A 20,431-nucleotide genomic window follows, 5' to 3' on the forward strand; every position below is an offset into this window, starting at 1 on the left:
GCAGCCCTGAATGGTCACCCACTCACTCACCTGGTTTTACAGTTTTCAGACGGATGGGTTCCCGAAAGTGGCGGACGACCGCCAGCGTGTCCCTGTTGGTGAGTCCGCTCACCGGAGTGCCGTTCACCTCCAGCAGCACGTCCCCACTGCTGGGGAACCTCCCGGCGTGGCAGACCGTCGCCTCCGTAACTATGTGTCCAAGGTAGGGGAACTCTCCCAGCTCGGCGCCGCCTCGCACTTCCACCACAGTGACCAGTTCCCCGGAACCCCCCCACGAGACGGTGCACTCCTGCACTTTGGCGGACCAGTGCTTCTTCTTCTTCAGTGTCTTGGACATGGCTGTTGGCGCTAGCAAAGCCTCAGAGAAGTCCCAAGAACGAGCGTCCTTCAAAGCGGTGAAAACCTCCTCAGACCCTGCGCGGAACAATCATCGCAGATTAGAGAAGTTAAACCCTCTGTCTTGTGTTGTATTCCATTCAAATGAGAACAAGTCTTTCACCTCCTCTTTTCGTGCTATCTCAAACTCCCCTTGTGCTCGATTTTCCCAGTGAATCACTCGGGCATCATCTGTCCGCGACTGGAGCGCGAGAGCAGCTGCGTCAATGCCGCATTGAAGCGGAGAGTGTTGGTTCTGATGCCAGGGGCGCCTCAATCCCACACCCCAGTCGGGAGCACCTTCTCCCCCACTGTTAACCCCCCAGTTTGATGAGAAGCGGGACGGATCGCATGCGAGCTTCGTGCGCACCGTAGTTTCTCCCGTCCGAAAGGATTAAGAAACAGGGGTCTAAATCCCCACTTTGGTTCGGGACAAAAGGTCAGAGAAATACGAGAGAACTTTTTCAAAAATGGGCTCTGAAATGTGGGTCTGCTGCCTAGTGACAGATCGTCATCTAAAACTGAAGGGGAGGCAACTTTGCCCGGCGCACCTGTGCCTCTCGTCTGTCCTCCTCCTCGGTGACATCAACAAGGCAGTCTCTAGAAACGGAAAAACATACCTGACCCTCCTCTGAGCCAGGGCGGGGATCCGATCCTTTCAAATCCCCGAAAGTTTGCGCCGTCGTTTTTCTCGCTCGCTCCGCACCTTCCCCCGTTTCTCTCGGAGAGCCGTGAGGCTTTTTAACGCTGAAAAACTACACAGCTGCACATAACAGACGTGATCGGATTACTCCACTCTCCATAACTTTTTCTTTTCCATCTTTTTCCGTGTTGCTTTCCTGATTGCGCAGAGTTCTGTCCAATAGGAGTTTGTGGGGCGGACTGTAAACGTTTGTATTGGACCAATGATGAGTGAAAAGAGGCGGGTGTTACGTGAGGAGGTGGTGGGGGGTGGGTACGTAGCATTTTGTTTCCATGGAGCTTTTTACGCGAGGCGTTTCGGATGTGTATTTTCACATGGAAATGACTTACTTTAACTGGCGTGTGTTCCTCGATGGGATTACTGTTCCACTATCCTCACGGAGGATCCTTCCATAGTTTTTTTTTTTTTAAAACTTAATAATTTAGTTTTGCGTTCATGAAACACTTCTGGAAAACTGCTATCAAGGTGATGGTTTGCTTTCCTTTTTAAAAAGAAATTGCACAACACTGCCCCCTCCTGGTTACAACTGTTAAGCGCCAGGGACCTGGGCTGCACAACTACATTTTGTATTCTAAATGTACACTTAAGACGCACAGTTGTGTTGCTTTTTTTAACAGACAGATTTTTTATTTATTTATTTTATGCCACAAATTATTGTCAGACAGCAAGGAGCATTTTCACCTAATTTCCTTATGGCCCACGCAAAAAAACTGTGGATTCAGGGTGAGTTGGACTGCCACTCACAGATCCTCCAGACATGGCCCAGATCAGCGTTTTTCCTCACTCTTGTGGCGCTCACAATACCTGCCAGTCCCACAAGTGCATAAAATAGCACAAATTGGTTTCAAAAGTGTCTTGAGATAAGAACTAGCATCTGTGTTTGGATCAATGCTACTAACACTTACATTGCTGCACAAAAGTCTTGAGCAACCCCTCACTTCTTTAGATATTGCAAGAAAACAGACAAACTGTAGCGGAGATCTATGAAAACATGTGCAAACAGAAACAAGAATAAAAATACAGACAGAATTTGTCATTTTCCAATAATCTTGACCACCTTGTCAGATAGAGAAGCGTGATTCATCACTCCAGAGAAGGCGTCTCCACTGCTCTAGAGTCCAGTGGTGACGGGCTTTACACCACTGCATCTGACGCTTTGCATTGCACTTGGTGATGTATGCCTTGGATGTTGTTCAGCCATGAAAACCGATTCCATGAAGCTCTCTATGCACTGTTCTTGAGTTAATCTGAAGGCCACATTGACACTTGGAGGTCTGTAGCGATTGACTCTACAGAAAGTTGGCGACCTCTGCACACCTCAGCATCCGTTGACCCTACTCTGTCATTTTACAAGGCCTTCCAACTTTGTCGCTGTGTCGCTGTCGGTCCCAATCGCTTTCACTTTGTTATAATACCACTGACCATTGACTGTAGAATATATAGTAATGAGGAAATTTCACGACTGTACTTGTTTTACAGGTGGCATCCTATGATGGTACCATGCTGGAATTCACTGAGCTCCTGAGAGCGACCTGTTGGAACACCTGCATTTAATTATTTGGATGGGTGAGTGAATACTTTTGGCCATAAAGTGTAGATACACTTAAAGATTTCATCCGGGGTAGATACAAGTGGTATCATGATAGTATGTTGACAACACTGGCAGACATCAAAGAGCAGGGAAGTGGAAAGAGACATCCAGCCAAATCAAAACCTCTGCTGAACACTATTTCATTCATCAAAGAGTTCATCATAGAGCTGGCCAACCCTCCATCTCGAGAGTGCAGGGAATAAGGGTTGATAAAGGACATCTCCTCCTCAGAGATAGATTTCTCAAAAGTAAGCAGAAACAGAAAAACATGTTACTTGCGCAAATTAATTTGAGTTTAAGTACCTAACCATGAGCACGGCTCCTGTTATTGCTGTCATTTCTGCTTCTTTGTTAATAATTGACCGTCAGTTGACCTTCCAGTCAGTGCCCTCACAGGCAGACGCACAACACTAAGCTCTTTCTCTGAAAGCAGCTGATAACAGTCGTTTCATTGGGATTTGTTAATCTTTACATTACAAGGATGTCAGAATGTGTTTTCTCACACATAGGGGCCTCTGATGGGACATCTGTAAAATAACTTATAAAGTAAAGTATACTTCATAATTAGCTTTGGATATATATCTGAGAAATCTGTGGTGGCCGATTTTTTTATTTCTTCTGCTGATATGCCTGCTGCTCCCCATGGATGTGGACAGAAAATGCAGCAATACTACCTCACTCAGTGAGTGCTGTAAGTTGCCGCTGGACTCATGATATGTTACATTCCTTTGTGTATGTGCCACTGTTTACAGTACCTGTTTGTTCCGTGTTAAAGAAATCAATGAAATAGAAACTGGCAGTTATCTTGTCACAATCCTCGTCTGTCCTACTTTTCAACGGCTTGAAAACATTATGAACTTTCTTTCACCACTTTTGCAGTTGAGGAGTCATTTGCTCCACTTCCTGTCATCATCATTCCCTCTCTTCTGGCTCTGAGCACAGTTTTAGTGGTGGCTCTGATTTTCTGTAGTCTACATAAGAATAATCAAAGAGGACAGAGGACTTCAGCTCATTTTACAAATGGTATGACCTGCAGTAAACCAATATTCTCACTAATGAACAGAAAATTTAACAAATCCCAAGTTGTTTTACAACCTCAAATAAAAAGAATATTTGGGACAGTATGGAAAATGTGAATAAATAAGCTTTGAGTCTTTGATTTATTTTTTACTCTTGTTTTTCTGCAGACGGTATAATCCTAAGATATTTCATGTTTTGTCATCATCATCATCATCATTTTTTTGTTGAAATAGATCATTTTAAATTTCAGATCTGTAACTCATAAAATACATTGGGACAGGTGCTTTCAAAGGGCCAGTAATGAGATAAAAAAAACAGTTGATGTCAACAGTTGATTGTAATTATGTTTTGGTACCAAACATTGGACATTGCCCAAGAAAGTCTGAGTCTTTTAAGAGCAAATATGGCCAAAGGATCTCCATTTCGTCCGCAAATATGTAGGAAAATCATTGAAAAAATTCAAAGCGATGTTCCTGAAAGACAGTTTGTAAGTTTGTATTTCTCCCTCTACAGTACATAGCATTAAACCCTTGAATCAATCTGGAGGAATTTCTGTGCATAAGGTACAGGGACTTTGATTACTGATCCCTCACATGGTGCTCCATGAGGAATCCTCATCCATCAATATATGCTAAAACCACACTGGCAAGGAGTTATTGTGATAAATTAATTCATTCATTCATACATTCACAAATACCACTTAAAACTTTACTGTACAAAATAGAAGTCTTATGTTCACTTTGTCCAGAGATGGTGTTGGCTTCTCTGGGCTTGGAGGCATCTGGTATGGACCATCACTCAGTGGAAATGTGTGTTGTAGTCAGAAAATCAGTATTCCAGATCCTTTTTGAAAGAAATGGGCGGTGTGTGCTCCAGACCGAAGACAAAAAGGAACATCCACAACTCCAAAAGCCTTCTCTCTTTGGATATGGAGTTGTATCAATAACTTGGCAGAGTTCATTTACACTGCTGTGATGGCAGCATACACTGCCTTCAAGACAACAATTTTTCCAAGAACATACATGCATCTTTCAACAAAACATTGCACATTGTGCACACATTACAAAGACATGACTGAGGAAAAAGAGGGTACAGGTACTTGACTGGCCTGCCTGCCTGCAGTCCTGACTCGTCCTACTTACAGAAAGTGTGGACAATTTGAACATAAATAGATGTAACGAGAATGATCCTATATTACTGAACACCTTAAGACATGTTTGCATGAAAAATCAATCAGAACACCTTTTAGGTGTTTTGAGACAAAATGGCAACATTACAAAGAAGTAAAATCTTTACTGCCCCAACTTTTTTTGGAATATGTTGAAAGCCTGGAATGAAAAAAAACAAGATGTACATTAACAAATGAAATAAAGATGACAAGAGCAAAACATGGAATATCTTGGGTTTACTGCATCTGCGGTGAATTACCACTCTGATTTGGGGTTGCAAAAAAGAGGTAGAAAGCAATGAAAAATACTTTTTTATCGAATAAATAAACATCCATATTTCCTCTTGTGTTTTTAACAGGCCAACAGAGAGTATCTGAGGGTCCAACTTCTGTAAGCACTCCAAAGGTTCAGGCTGCTCTGCATCCCTGGGAAATCCCTGAAGAGTGCACTCTTGAGGGACAAGAATTTTGTCAACCTGGCCGCTATGGCCCCATTTGTAAAGGTCTGCTCAGGCAGAAAGACGGAGCCTCCTCTTTTGTGGTGGTGAAGTCTCTTCAAGGTGAGAGTGTCACTATAGTGTGTCACCACTCGTAATTTGTAATCTGGCTGCCAGCATTCTTTATTATCTACATGTAATATGTAGATGGCTCCAACCAGCATGAAACTGAGGAGTTTGTGGAGTGGCTCCTCTTCCATGCCACGGTGTGTAAACACCAGAACGTGGTGCAGATGTTGTTCTGTCAAACAAAGCGTTTGCCCATGCACCTGGTTTTAGATGCCTGCAACCCGGGGAACCTGCTCCACTACCTCTGGTCACTCAGGAATGTAAGTTGTCCACAGCTTTGATCTACACCTTCTATGGTTCAATCTTCAGTTTCCAGATGTAACAGATTGACAGAGGTCTATCTTTAACTTTAGAAGAGTCCAAGTGCTGCAGATCAGCTGCAGAACTTCTCTGAGATGTCAGTGTTTCTGGTGGCGAAGCAGGTTGCCGCTGGCCTGGTGAGTCACTTTTTTATTTTAATCAATTATTCCTTGCAAAGACCAAGCAAAAAGGCTAATGCATTTTCTATTTCTCTCCCATGGTACCAGGAAGAAAATAAAACTGTTTATCATACATTTTGAATGACTGCTTCAACAAATGACTGAAATGTTTGACTGTAATTGGCTTCGCCCTCAGGATTACCTGATGTCAGAGCACAGGCTGGTGCATGGTGATGTTGCTGCCAAGAACATTTTAATTGGCCCAGGCCTCTCAGCGCGAGTGTCAGGGCTGGGTGTGGCATTTGAAGGACGAAAATCAAATTCAGCAATTAGGCAGAGGGCAGCTGAGGTGCCTCTCAAATGGCAGGCTCCAGAGAGGATTATGATGCAGCTCAGTATCGACAGGAGCGACGTGTAAGGGCAGAGTCATGGCTAAGAAAGTCAAACATAAACTCATACAATGTGGTGTTTTTTTCCCAGAACTTTTTCAAATCTTGTTAATAATGTTTGTTAATTATATAAAGAAAATATATGATGATAAATTTGAAATTGTTTGAAATATATTTTTTTCCCAGGTGGTCATATGGAATCTTACTATATGAACTGATAACTTTAGGTAAAGTAAGCATCTCTTATCATCTGTCTCTAAATCAGTAAAAACAAATCTGTATTCAGCCACACTGTTATTGTACCTTCTCAGGTTCACACATTTCATATTACCCTAATTTCTGCAAACAGACCATCAGTAGTGTTAAAGGCACATTCATATATTCAAAGATCCCTCTTTTTTTCTTTCGAAAAACACCTCAGGGTCTCCCCCATATCCTGAGCTGGAGCCTCTGTCAGTGCTTCCAAAACTGCAGGCATCTTATCGAATGAAAAAGCCAAAGAACTGTGGAGCACCTTTGTGAGTATGTTTCACATTCAACCAAAGGCCAGGTCTTCATGGCAGGCATTTAGATGTGTGAATGGTGTTCATCGAACTGTAGGAAAAACTTGAACCCCAGACTAGCTAGCGAGTTGTTCTGATGGACGTGTTATGCTGATGAGAGTATTTTTCCTTGGGTATTTTCTCTTGTAAAGAAACCTTTAAAAAGCAATACCTTTAAAAAGCGATACAAAGTTGTTTGGAGTCATCAACTTCATCTTCTAATTAAACACTTCTGTCCTGATTGGAGTGTTCTTCATGGCCAGCAATCCCCCAACAGCATATAATACTCAAACACAATGTCACCCAATTTGATATATGCTACAGTCATGGTCAAAGTCTGTTTGAATTCTTGAAAGCTGCACTTCTGTCCAAAGAAAGACTTACATCTTTGTTCATCCTTTGAAGCTTTTCTTGAACAGTGTCTCCCCGGACCAACTTCAGTGAAGACGCTGAACTTAATTTCCTTTGTGTCGGTAAAATAAAGTTTCAAACGCACAAACAAATGGCAAATTTATGTGTCATTTAAGAGAGTAAACCAACTTCTCTGCAAATGGAGTTTGGAAAAAGTCAACAAGTACTTTAAAAATGTTCCCTTTGAAAAGTGAAAATAGTTTTCAGGTAAAAATCCAATAATGATCTTTTTGGAAAACTCTCAACATGAAAGCACACGAGCCTTTGTAAAAAAAAAAAAAAACTCAGGCACATCTGTGATTTGTTTTGTATTGTTTTACTAAATAAAACAGCTGGATGAGCATCCTTGAACGGTGATTCCACCATTTTTTGTCAGAGGCTGTATTTGTGCAACTATGGCTTTTCACACAGTTGAGTTTTAAATGTCTTTTGACATGCATGTAGGTATGATCTGATGAAGTACTGCTGGATGTGGAGTTTCAAAGACCGACCGGCATTTTCAGCCATCATGAAGCTGTTGGAGTCATCAGTGCACCTCGCTGCTACCAAACCTATCAGTGTTCCTGAGATCATAGACATACCTGAGTACAACAGAAAGGCCGGACTTCTCTCGTAGACCTATAAACAACTGTGTCATCAACTTGTAAATCTATATGAAGTGAGAATTGTATCATCTAATCTGTAATATCTATCAGTTTTACATGGTGTTCTGCCAGATGAACCTCAGTGTGGGCTGTTGGTCCATCTCTGGCCATCAAATATGTGAAATTTATCTGATTTACAATAAAATTTTGATATGATGCTTTAAAGGTGCTAAAACCAAGTCATTTTATTCTCATCTCTTCATTGTCAAAATGTACAGACTCAAAAGCACAGAACTTATTCTGCTATATTTTCCACTTTTAATCACAGGGCAAAGTACAGTTTTTGTATCTGTGATGCTCTTGGCATACATACATTACTGTGACTTTACAGTTTGGAAACCCAAACAACCACAAGGGAAAGCTGAATGCACTACTGAATATTCAAGAGTAGATCTGTCTCCAGTCTGAGTTCAGACTTTCTATACAGTACCGGTTATCATAAACCATGTCATAAACCACAGAGCACTTAAATATTAAATCAGAAGACATGACAGTAGTTTTTTTTTCTCAAACAAAAGTCTTGATGTTTGAAATTCTGCTGAGCTCTGTAAGGCAAGTTCATTCACAGTTAATAACCCAAACTGCTTAAACTATAAATTATGGCTTAAAGAAGGATTAAATCATCCAAATTCCAGGTCCATGCTAGTTCAAGGACGATGGTTTTCAAATGGCAGAATCAGAATGAAACATATGAGATATGAGAAAAACTATATAATCTTTCCATTCATCACTCACAGTGCAGAGGCACAAATACCCACTGCAAAACTCAGAAAATGATGCCAAAAATGGGTCTTTGCTACAAACGACTGCTCTACAAAAAAAAAGCAATGTCCCTCTTACAAAATACCTGCCAAGTTCCTGCAGCAGTCTCTATGTGATCACAGCCAGAATTAGCAGTAGTGCAATGGCACATCACCTAAAAGTTGAAAAAGGTTGTGCAGCGAGGTGACACTTTTATCCACTAGATGGCAGGAGAAGCAGGGTTTAAAGTCAATGTGTTTGGCTTCTTAAAGGATAAATTCACACAGAACCAAACAAAACAGCCAAAAACTGCTAGTGAAGGGTTTATTCATGGACCACTCATGTTGCGTTTCCACACTGATTTCAGGTGTTGCTGCAAAGGTTCCCACATATGACAGAAAAAAACCACCAGCGATATCACTGTGGTCTGTTGACAAGTATGAGACATGACAATGATCCACTTTGGATTTACTTATTCTTTCAATCATATTGCCTCTTAAAACAGAGACAAACACTTACAGTGACCTAATAAAATCTCACATAGAGGAAATAAAGATATATGGAAATCTAGCACATCATTTCATGAACAGTCACAACTGAGTGAAAGCAGAAAATCTCAAAAACTAGTCCCAAGTCCCTAGTTTATAAAAGCAAGGGTTGTGGTCTCTTGACTTTCAATTCAACCTATTTACAACATACATTCAAACAGCAAATCAAATTAGATGAATTACAGAACCAGTGTATGAAATGGCTCCCTCGCTGACTGTATCTATGATTCCTTTATAATGAAACAAGTAGATTTAGAAGAAATCCTGGCCTTAATTCCATGTAAGGGAAATTATTGCAACCCTGATACAAACACTAACAGATGTTAGTCAACTCAAAACAGGTCGTATTAAATAATTGTCCATTACTGTATTGAGAACATGGAATTTCTTATCTCAAAAATGTTGCTGCGATATCATGTTGTAGGGTCAAAAGGCTTCATCTACATTCAAACTCTTGCAATTTCAGTTTCCAGTTTGATTTGAGAGTTAGCCACATACGAGGAGTGAATTTAAAAAAAACTATTTATTTTCATATTATATGTGACAAGGTGACGTCAACTGGTACCACGTGCTATAAACACTGATGAAAGGTTGGATTAATACTGAAGAAAGTAAAGTAAACCTGATGAAAATTCAGGGTTTTTTTCAACAAAATGCCACAATGCGCACAGGGATCTGTTTTAATACAACAAAGACAGACGATAGCATGAAGGTTAACCCTCACCATTAACAGTAAAATGCTCTTCCTATCCCTCATCCTAACTCTCCTCAGTCAGGTGTCACATAAAAATAAAGAGTGAATAGAGCAAATGTTGCCCTGTGATGCATGAGCATTTTTAGCTTGGATGCTCCATGGCAGGAGGGAGCAGTGGCAGTCTGGAAGCCTCGGTTCACCCAGATGGGCCAGAGGCAAACCTACCCGGGAGACTTGGACAACGCTAGCACCCCTTTTACACTTTACTGCTCCAAAGGGACGTCGGGAACAAAATGTAGGAGATGGACCACAGCAGGTAGTACACACATGCAGGGGGGAAGGAAGAGCAGAACACCATGGCAATTCCTTAAAAAAAAAAAAAGAAAAAAAACAATCAAACCAATTGACAGAACCAAACTGCGCAGAAGTTTACTTGAATAGCATCCCAATAATTTAAAGGGATCATAAAATCAAGAATTCTGCTGTTCAAAAGACAAGATTACGATTAGACTTAAAACATGACTTTACCTCCGGCATAGACTACTTTCTTCCAAGCTTGGGACTCCAGCACTCTGTCATGGGGGTAGAAGTTCTGACTGATCATGAAGAGGATCATGGCCACTGCGATGACCTGGAGAACAGCCATGTTTCCCCCTGACAGCAGAGAGGCGCTGGCCAGGATGGCTGATGAGTATATGCATGGAAGGCCGCGGTACATGAATGGGATCCCTGTTGGAAAAACAGTCAAATCTACCCCTTTATTAGTAAAGTAGGAGTGAAATGACAGATCATATTACAAAAAACAGCATAAGCTAGCTCACCGCTTGAGAAGAAACATAGACGGACGAACACGGACAGGACATAACACATGCAGAGGATGTTGTCCAGCAGGTCAGATGTTCTCAGCAGCAGTGACGTGGCGATCCCAAAGGTTGTGAAGTCAGCAAAATCATCTAGCTTGGCACCTAGATGTGAAAAACAATGTATAATTTATTAGGACTGCTTATGCCTGAGCTAAACATTAACCACAAGTGGAAAACATTAAAAAAAAAAATCTGCCAAACATCCCAAACTTTCCAGGAGTGGACATCTATGCAAGTTAACCTTAAAGTCAGACAATGCCATGCTAATTACAAATGGATAACTGGTAAAAAAGCCAAAGGCTACATCTCAGACTCTACAGGCCTCAGCAGGCATGTTGAATATTAAAGTCCATGACATTACGATTAGAAAAAGACTTATCAAGTATGGCTTGTTTGGAAGGGTCGCCAGGAGAAAGCCTCAAATTACTGTGCTGTTACATTAATTATACTGTTTACTTTCATTTCTCCAGCATGGTCACGGCCAGCGTTACTGACACGTCGCACATGACAAAACAAAACAAATAACAAAAAAAATCCAAGTGGAACATTCAGTGTCAGCCCAACAGGCGGTCTTTCTATAAACAACATTCTCTGCTGCCTTGTCTCTTTATCCCTCAGGAGCACAGAGCATGTTTTTCAGCAGAGGAGGATGAGGTGATTCAGGTCGAATGAACGAGGTGGAATTCCGCAGCTCAGGGGCAACAATTTAAGCAATTTCAGATATGCAGAGAACCCAAAGCAACAGGATAAAAAAGACAATTGGAGCGAGATCCCATGGAATTAGGCTGCTTAATCAGTGATTGTTCATTTGACAAAAATACATGGGAGGCACAACAACGTCCACCTGCAAAGTCAAGCAGAAAAAGGCATGTGGAGACACAAAGCCTCCATGCAGCCAACAATAATGCACCTGGAGCTATTTTGGGCTTCTGAGAAAATGTGAACTGAGAAAAGGTTTAGTTATGCCGCACCTTACCATACGCAAAGGTTATTCAAAGTGCTTTGCGAGCAAAAGTTTAGAAAAATTAATACTCAATATCAATGTTGTTTGTAATACTAGATCTGCAAACAGAGTCGTCTTTAAAATGTAGTTTAATCGCAATACATGCTTTTAATGGGGTAGCAAGCTACAGTTAAAGCTTAAGAAAATATAAATGGATTTTTTTATTTTTTAAAAAGCCTCTGATTTGCTGAAGCTCAAATTACATTATATATACATATAAAATATGCAAGACTCTTCTCTTAGAAGCTCTGTAAGACTAACCAGAGTTGTTCAACAGCAGGGAGTCCTTTTACTGACTTCCTTTGTTAATGATTTTGTGTTGTCAGATTAGAAAGTCCACACAAAAGACTGTGTAGCAAACCCTGCCAACACCCAAGCTGAAGTTTATCTTTGGTAAAAGCTATGGGCCACAACACTCCACTTACCCAGTGCAGAGCAGGCATTGAGTTGCCTGGCAACTGCTCCATCTGCCAAATCTAGCAGGTAGCCAATCAGAACCAGCCAACATGCAGCGTGATGGTGCCTGAACAAAACAAGTGAGTGTTAGGTTGAGCTATTTGATGACAGCAACCCTTTTGGAAGGGTAAAATATGTGCAAGGTCTCACCAGTAGAAAAGGGCAGAAACCAACAGTCAGTAAATTAGCTTTTAAAAATACAGTCGGTTTGAATTTCTGGGGCTTTATTATATTTAGTATCACTGGTAAAAACAACACTGCCATCAGTGTGTATTAATTATGGTGACCCTGAAGGGCAGAACATAGCAAAGAAGTTCTGTGTGCAAGTTTTGTAATGTGAGTTTTTGGAATTGTGTAATTTTTGTTCTCTTTAACACAACTTTAATTATTGCTTTGGTTTCTGATTTGTCTTTTTGTAAATCGCTGTTTTGCCTTGTACTGTGTTGTGTTTTTGCCCCCTAGGGTTAGCTCTCCAATGCGCTGGTTCCATGTAATCAGACCCATAGATTTTACTCACCCTGCAGCAAAGCCTGGCACACATTTCAGATTGTAAACTCCATTAACAGCGTATTCACTCACCCGTTAAGACTGCTGAGAATGGAGGCCATGCCCATGACCATGTTGGCCACTGACAGAGCATTGGCTGCATTTTTACGAGCAAACTCTTTAATCTGAAGTCCCGTGGTCTGATCGTTCAGAAAGAGCTTGTTGGTGCACTGGAAGAAACCTTAGACCAAATAACAGCATCAGTCAATAGTTGTCTGTGTTAGGACTACAACCTCTACTGTGATCGGATAACCAGATGACCTTCTGATATATGTGTCTGAATGGGATATTTACGTATTATTTCTCAATCTGAGTCAAACTTCAGTGGGAGTGAAGCAATCTTAAAGCTTTAGAATACCAGTCATGATGCAGCAAAATAATATTGTACACCATATAATTGGGACTCATACTTCAATATATTGCATCACATGCTGTATTGTGTGTTCTTTTACTCTATATAAAGCCAAGTATTACTCCAAATGGATTTCCCGTCTTATGTAAAAGAAGTATCACTTACCAAGACGTATGTTTATTGGACGGAGACCAACCTTACGATACATTCATCCATTTATAGATCACAAAAATGCATTTGTTACTGTACATTCATTCCATCAGATGTGAGCTGCCTGTAGCATGCAACAGAAACCAGTGCCTCATTATCTACTAGATATCTGTTATGTTACACATATTTTAAGTGATGCAAAACATTGCTACAGTGACATGCAGTAAACTTCAATATGAATAGCTAACATTTAGAAAGGGAAACAGCATAAGTATACAGTATCTGAATAGGATGCATGTGAAGTGTTAGCATTTAAATATGAACTTATCGGGGGTCAAATAGACACAAATACTGGTGTGGGGGACAAACATTTAGGGAACTAGCACATACTGGCTACAGTGACAATGATTTGGACTGCATTGACACATACCACACATCAGTTCGATTAGCCTGTTAACGCTGACCTAACACAAGGACATGGCAGCAGCTCTCACATAGCTTACTGACTGTTAAAAGCTATTAATACCACATCAGCCTGGGCTTTAATGGAGATAGTGGCATTGAAATTCATCTACAGCCTTGACATATTTCCATGTTTTTATACACTTTACTCCTAAATACTAAATACTTAACTTCAGGGAATTGTCAAAGGAGAAATTTTGCAAATTGCCATGAAAAGAACAATTGGCCTCCTCCTGATTTCTTTGTTTTTTGGGTCTCTCATTCATGGTTAAACTTAAAATACAAGTTTTTGTTTATTGATTAACTCACCACCCTGAACTCAATAGCAATTTGTTCCACCATTGGCAGTAATAACTGCAACTAAGTCAACACTTTTTAACAGAATTGCTTCAGTGCAGCCACATTTGAGAGTATGTCAACATAAACTGCTCTTTCACAGGTCCTACCACAGACCCATATCATAGAGTGGCAAAATTGATGTAGAGGTGTCCTTTGTCTTGCATGTGGGATCACTGTCTTGTTGAATAACTCAGCTGCACTTGATTTTCAACTCACTGTAAGTAGGTCCACAGTAGATGCGCAATTATGGTCATTTATTAGGCCACTGCCTTTGTCCCAGTACACAAGAACTGGGACAAAGGAGGTGAATTGAGTTATTGACTGAAATATTTTCGACTCCACTATGGCAGGTGGCATTATGCCCCCTTTCAGTCTTTTATTGGGCATTTTATTATTATGTCACAGATCAAAGTAAATTGACAAATAATATAGCTGGTGACTAAATGGATGCTTAACAGCAAATTTTACAGTTTTACAGCTCTAAGCATTTCATACCGATTGTATACTGTATTTATAGATCTATTTATGCTTTTATTATATAAATGAAATGCAAAATATCTCTTGGGATTATTCTCTGTTGTTACCAGCTTCTTTTGTTGGGTATCCGCGAATACATGCAGGAGTTACATGACTTCAAACCACATTATCTGGGTGTGTTAATCTGTCTCTGAAAAATTAATATTTGTTAGTGTTTGACATTAATATTTATGTGTATTTTAAAACTTTTTAAGTTAGACTAACAATAATTCGAGTAATGTCTACCTCAATCATGGCAGGCAAAGGATCCCTACAACGTTACACTGCTACCCCAATGCTTGACTGAAGAGTTGAAGTTGACTGAAGTTGTTCTTTATATGGGCAGCTTTGTCTTCCAAAAAGGTCCACTTTCAACTCCTCACTACATGTAATGATACTTCAAAACACACAGAAGTTGGCGTGATGTCGTGAAGTTCAGTCGAGCCTCAATGTTTTTCCTTATCAGCATGATCAAGCAGGGTCGATTAAGAGAGGCCTGATGTTTCTTGACTGATTTCTTCTGATCTTTCATGAAATCCCTGGATGAGTCACTTTTTGTTGACTTTTGGTTGCTGCTTACTTCTAGGAAAGCTCACTATATAAGTTTAAATTTCATTTTCAGATATGTTTCTCTCAGTGAACACGCAAAGCTTTGTAAATCTGAAGAATGTGATTATTATATATCAGCTTGAGTCATAGTACTGTCTAGAGAGGAGAACTTGGTAACAAAGAAAAAAACTACCCTATAGAGTGTTGCAGAACATCCATTGTTTGAGCCCACAAAATCTAATACAGTTCTCTTATTGCATCTATGTTCAGCGATGTGGTTGTCTTTATCAAACTGAGACAAAGTTCACTCTACCTGATATCTTTATGGTTTTACCAACATGACTTGTACTATGGGTGTCATTTGTCATGTAAATGTTTCAAATCTACTATTCCTTGTTGGATCCAAGCTGTATTTTCTCCGCTGAGTAAGTACAGGAAACAAAAAGGTTATCGGCTTGTGACTTAGACCTAATGTGACGTAGCCGTTAACTAGTCCTTTTGTCGAGACCAAGTAACATTAAAGCCAGGATTTTGTTGTCTATTGTTTGTTGTTTGTTTGTTTGTCTGCCTTGCTATTGTTATGTCTCCCTCCACACACATTATCATAAGTATCACCTCATATATGTCACTTTGGCCTTTTGGGGTGGACAAATTTAGCTAAAATGAGCAGCAAAGGATAGGGGCATGTCACAACACCTGTCACCTCTTTAAAAAAAAAAAAAAAACAGGTTTAAATGCAAGCTTATGACACATTTGGGTTGTAAATATGAGACAGTGCTGCGGTAGGATTCACCAGTCCTGTTTGATTTGTTAGCCTTGCTAGCCCATTGATACCAGCCACTCCTGCCTTCTTTCTAATCTCTTAAATAGTTTCTTCAGATTTTGACAAAGTACCTGCTGGTGAGACATTTTAATAAAATTCACGTTACATGTAATAGCCTTTCTAAATGATGCTTTGAATGAACAGTGCTGGTAGTACTCAGGCTGAGTGTGTTTTTTAAATATCATTATTCTTTTAGATAGTTCATATTATAAAGCTTTTTTTGCACAAATTAATACAGAATTTTAACACTTTTGTGTTTATTAGTATTGCCTTTATTTTCTGTTAAACAATTTAGTATGAGACAGACACAAAAAAGGATGAAATCAGGGGGAGTTCTATACTTTTCACTGCACTGAATCTTAGCTTTATAGGAAATTGCTAAAGTTCGCATAATAATGTGATGTTTTGCTATAGTGAGCACAGACTTTGTGGTATGAATGATAGAAAAAAAAGCTATAGTCTCTGTAATCATGAGCGAGATAGAAACCTGCTGATGATGCCCCACTTTGGCCAAAAACTGGCCCCACAAATCTAATGTTTTTTTGTTTTTTTTAATTAGCCTCTTCTCTTGTTTATTATTTTCTTTCAAGTCATGGTGCTGTCCAAGACAATATTCACAGATAATGACCTGCTAAATATTTAGATTTCTAAATGTTGCATTAGCAACCCCTCACGAGATTTTCACCCTGAACTTCCTGTGATTCCAAAGCCAGGCGAGTTCAAGAGACTCTTCATCTGAAAGAAAACAGCGTATGAGACAAAGCAGAAAGCCAACAACAACTTGCACTTTTACTTGACAGCATGCTTTTTAACATAAGTTACCACCTGGCATTTGAATTACTGTCTGACAACTTTTCATAGGAAAACACAAAACAACAGTTATTGCAGATAACATGTTGCGTTTGATCTCAAAACCATGTAACTGCCTTGATTTGCCAGATGAATAATCAAGTTTAATCATTTTAGTCAGAGTAAATACAGAGCCACACAGCTTCCTAAAAGTCTGCAGAGTTTCACTCTGACCACTTAATGCACTGCCTTGGTTACTAATAAAAAGGGGATAAGCCAGAGCCAGACACACTGTCAGTTTCAAGCAGGTCTCTATTTTTGGATTGCTGCCTAATGAGTGCAAAGCATGACGGGAAGGCCCTTGTTATGTAATACCCTGCAATGTTTCCAGGTGACGGCTAAAAAGACTAAACGAAAAACAAGGAAAATTCAACTCACAGTTCACAAGAGGGGCAACCAGAGACTTATCGAAATAATCAAACCTTTTACACAAACATTTCTAAAATTTGTAATTGTAAATAAGTCCATTTAATGAACAGCACTCAGAAAGGGCTCAGTCTAAAACATCATATAAGGTACAGTGTTAAAAAAAAAACACATTAATGAATGTAAAAGAACAGTGAACTATGTCTTTCACACAAAGTGATGGGGTTAATTTGAACCTGCACACACCTTACAGCTTTAACAATTACAGTACATATCATTACTGCACTGTTTGCACTACATACCACACATAAAAGTGTAGTATATGGCTAATTCTGTATAACCTAAGTTTTAATTCAATGTCAAAGAATCTCTCAGCCATAATCCCTGGCATAATCCCTGGCACCTATGCCCAAGTAGGTGTATTGTAATCCTGATAAGGAGATGAGTTTAAGAAAGGAGTACATACCAGAGGAGGGAGTCAGGAGGATCATGATTGCCTCTGCTTTTCAATACAACAGCTAAAATGGGGGAAAAGGTTGTCATTATACAATAACGTATGCATAAAACGTGTATGTAGTAATAAGCCCGTCCCAAGTGTCTGAAAACTCCCAAAATAAATCGGTTTTTTGTAGTCATTTACCAAAACATCAACCACTAGCCTAATGTTGTTAGTTGTATATTTGTTTTCTAAAATAAACTCTTCTATTATTTGTATAAAGAGTAAACGACATCTTTTGGGGAGCGTTCATGGTGTGGGCTATATACGTCACAATAATCAGTGCTGCCGTGATTGTAAATCATAGGCAAACGTCTCGAAATATCGCAGATAAATAACACAATGCATTGTAAACCTAAAATTATGAAACCCTGGTTTTGGACGCCTGTCGCTGATTTAAGTCCTGCAGCTGCTCAGCGGGGGCCGCCGGAACGCTCCATTCTCAGCAACAGTCTTTTTTAATTACGTTTCCCACTGCCGCCATTCCTCTGTTTAACTGCATCCCCAAAAGCATGAAAGTGGGTGAACCAAACCATCTGACACCACAGCGCCTTCATATAGAGACCCGAGGCAAGAGGCGCAAGTGCGTCGCAACCGATGATCCAACAAATGCAAAGAAAGCCTGTAAAAACCCATTCTAAGCAGGTGTGATGATGCAGTTGCTGTGGATATATAAAGCGTTTCTCATCTTACCTGAAAGGAACTCCACAGACGTCTTAATATATACACATCAAATGATGGAGACGTGAAAAAAAACGAATCTAATATCGTTATTTTATTTTCGATTCTTATCTCCTTTTTGACTGGTCCTGCTTTGTCTAACTTGTGCGTTTTAAAGGTACCACGCTCTCTGTATGGCTCCCAAAACAAAAAAAAAACGCGAGGCCAGTTACCTGTCAACCTTGCAACTGCGTTTTCAGCGCGTCCTTTTAAAGACCAAGGATAAATTCACTGGAATATTCCACCGGAAATGACGCTCTCACTGCTTCTAGTTTTTTTCCCCCATAATATTGGTCGATATTGTGATATCTATCCGCCGTAGAAGAAATCCTAATGGGGCAATTTAACAAGTACAGTGACAGGATGAGTTAACTCAACAAAGCGTGTATTTTGTGCTTAAGGTGGAACACATCTTCAGAAAAAAAATGAAAACGCATGAACACGTCAGAGAAATACAAAAAAAATAAACCTGAAAACATTAATGAGTGTAATGTGCTCTTGTCCTGCACATGAATGTAATGAAGTTGTCACAATACTCCCAGTATAGTCATGACTGTGTCTTTATGTTTTAGGAAGACGTTTGGAATGCATATGAAGAAAAAGTGCACCTCAGCACTAACAACTAAACTGGTGATGTTTTAACCTGGGATTGAATATTGTAGAGTTTTGGGGTATGGATTAACATATTTCCCATGATGCTCTGCAGGTTGTGGTGCAGTAAGTGCCTTTTATTTGTGTTGTAAAATGCTATCAGTTGTTGTAGTTCAGTATCCAATCACAGTTCTTCCGTTGTTGTTAATTGTGGTTAGATTGCTATGTTAGATATTTTTTATGTTGTTAGGATAGTACCATGAGTTAGAGTTGTATTCATTTTTTCTATTTATTGTTGTACTCAGCGTTCGCTCAGCACACATTCAATGTGTTGAGCTTCATAGGATTATAAGAACAAAGGCATATATACCCAGTTAAGTCTTGAATATATGTCTTACAAGTCATATGTGCCATTGATGCTTCTCTATCATCTCGATGACGCGGAACTTCGAATCACGTCAACACTAGTAGCGTTATGGAGGAGTATAAACCAGGACTAAACCTGTACTTAACCTGAACAAGAGATGAGAATGTCGGCTCTTTCTAATGAACTGGAAGAAGAGCCGGCTCTTTCGGCTTCCAACTGCTCTCAATTTTACTACTTATACCTTTTAGAATTCTGCCAAATTTAGTGCTGTTTTGTCTTACATTTCAATAAATTGCATCAATTGCATTTACAGTTGTAAAATCCCTTGTAACTCTCTAACTTGCTTGAAAAACTTTGCTACACAAAGCAGATAGAAATTGCCTATAAAAACCTAAGCATATAAATTAATATAGGACAGCTATTGACACAACTGTCAAATTGCATCCAAATACTAAGATGTTTTTACTCATCTTTGCACCACACTCCTCTCTCTCCTTCAGCATGTCTCCTCCTCCTCCTCCTCCTCCTCCTCCTCCTCCTCCTCCTCCTCCTCCTCCTCCTCCTCCTCCTCCTCCTCCTCCTCCTCCTCCTCCTCCTCCTCCTCCTCCTGTCTCCTCCCATCTCGGCTACTACCCACTCCTCCCTGCTTGGTAGTATGATCCTTGTCAATCCTCACATGAATGGTTGTACTGCATGCTCGTGGCACCCGTAGCCAACGCCTGCAACGCCTGCAGCTAACCTGAGCCACACTGTTATTGTTATTCTGCAAATAAGGACATTTTATTTCTTGTTTATGTGCTGTTACAGTCGTTCGCAGAGACAAACTCCTGTATATATTCTATAGGTACTCATAAAATGAAGAACACCAAAATCCAAGAAATGGAGGTAAAGTTAAAAAAAAATAGGCTATTGTCCTATACTGTCTTTCTTATAATTATGAATGTAAGGCTTCATTTACTGTTACAATGACTAAATATAACTATCAATAGAGAAGACACTTGTTGCTTGTTTAATGAAGAACTGTAATTTGGGTTTATTTTTCCTTTTGCATATAATCTGTAATATGATTGATTCTGCAATGTCAGTTGCAAGTTTAACAACAAAAACTCAGACCGAAACACAATCATTTATTGTTAAGTGTTATAATTTGATGACGCCCTTACCCTCTGTAT

At 39.9% G+C, this 20,431-nt stretch overlaps 3 protein-coding genes across 8 annotated transcripts in view; 1 reads left to right on the plus strand and 2 right to left on the minus strand.

Annotated features, from left to right (window-relative positions):
* Nucleotides 1-1,236, minus strand: part of magi3a (membrane associated guanylate kinase, WW and PDZ domain containing 3a) — a 129,746-nt gene extending 128,510 nt beyond the window's left edge. For both annotated transcript variants that reach the window (XM_072367855.1, XM_072367854.1), the window contains exon 1: nucleotides 31-1,236. In XM_072367855.1, coding sequence (XP_072223956.1) covers nucleotides 31-337 — 307 coding nt within the window. In that variant the 5' untranslated portion in view covers nucleotides 338-1,236. The remainder of the gene's footprint in view (nucleotides 1-30) is intronic.
* A 2,044-nt stretch (nucleotides 1,237-3,280) lies between these two features.
* Nucleotides 3,281-7,993, plus strand: LOC140271256 (tyrosine-protein kinase STYK1). Its single transcript, XM_072366384.1, is given in 10 exon segments — nucleotides 3,281-3,322; nucleotides 3,324-3,360; nucleotides 3,549-3,692; nucleotides 5,217-5,417; nucleotides 5,502-5,683; nucleotides 5,777-5,860; nucleotides 6,039-6,256; nucleotides 6,418-6,458; nucleotides 6,653-6,749; nucleotides 7,629-7,993. Coding segments are annotated over 10 exon segments (1,203 nt in total). The 5' UTR covers nucleotides 3,281-3,295; the 3' UTR covers nucleotides 7,801-7,993.
* A 15-nt stretch (nucleotides 7,994-8,008) lies between these two features.
* Nucleotides 8,009-18,540, minus strand: tmem269 (transmembrane protein 269). Of its 5 annotated transcripts, none has more exons than XM_072366388.1 (7): nucleotides 18,475-18,532; nucleotides 17,552-17,603; nucleotides 12,713-16,605; nucleotides 12,103-12,200; nucleotides 10,633-10,776; nucleotides 10,340-10,561; nucleotides 8,009-10,177 (listed from the first exon to the last, which is right to left on the minus strand). In XM_072366388.1, the coding sequence occupies exons 3-7, from the start codon at nucleotides 12,751-12,753 to the stop codon at nucleotides 10,068-10,070; spliced, it is 615 nt and encodes a 204-aa protein (XP_072222489.1). In that variant the 5' UTR covers nucleotides 12,754-16,605; nucleotides 17,552-17,603; nucleotides 18,475-18,532; the 3' UTR covers nucleotides 8,009-10,067. The 5 variants fall into 5 exon arrangements, with proteins under 5 accessions (XP_072222489.1, XP_072222488.1, XP_072222487.1 ...); XM_072366387.1 differs by lacking the exon at nucleotides 18,475-18,532 and adding an exon at nucleotides 18,275-18,466; XM_072366386.1 differs by having other exon boundaries at nucleotides 12,713-17,603; nucleotides 18,475-18,540.
* Between the last annotated feature and the right edge of the window lie 1,891 nt (nucleotides 18,541-20,431).

The sequence above is a fragment of the Leuresthes tenuis genome, unplaced genomic scaffold, assembly GCF_036924035.1.
Source record: "Leuresthes tenuis unplaced genomic scaffold, fLeuTen1.0.hap1 SCAF_16, whole genome shotgun sequence".
NCBI lineage: Eukaryota > Metazoa > Chordata > Actinopteri > Atheriniformes > Atherinopsidae > Leuresthes > Leuresthes tenuis.

Coding starts and splice junctions, on each gene's coding strand:
- tmem269 (XM_072366386.1), bottom strand. CDS start 12,753: ATGGTCATGGGCATGGCCTCCATTCTCAGCAGTCTTAACGG. Junction 12,201..12,712: donor ATTCTCAGCAGTCTTAACGG/GTGAGTGAATAC, acceptor TGTTTTGTTCAG/GCACCATCACGCTGCATGTT. Junction 10,178..10,339: donor GAAAGTAGTCTATGCCGGAG/GTAAAGTCATGT, acceptor TTTTTTTTTAAG/GAATTGCCATGGTGTTCTGC.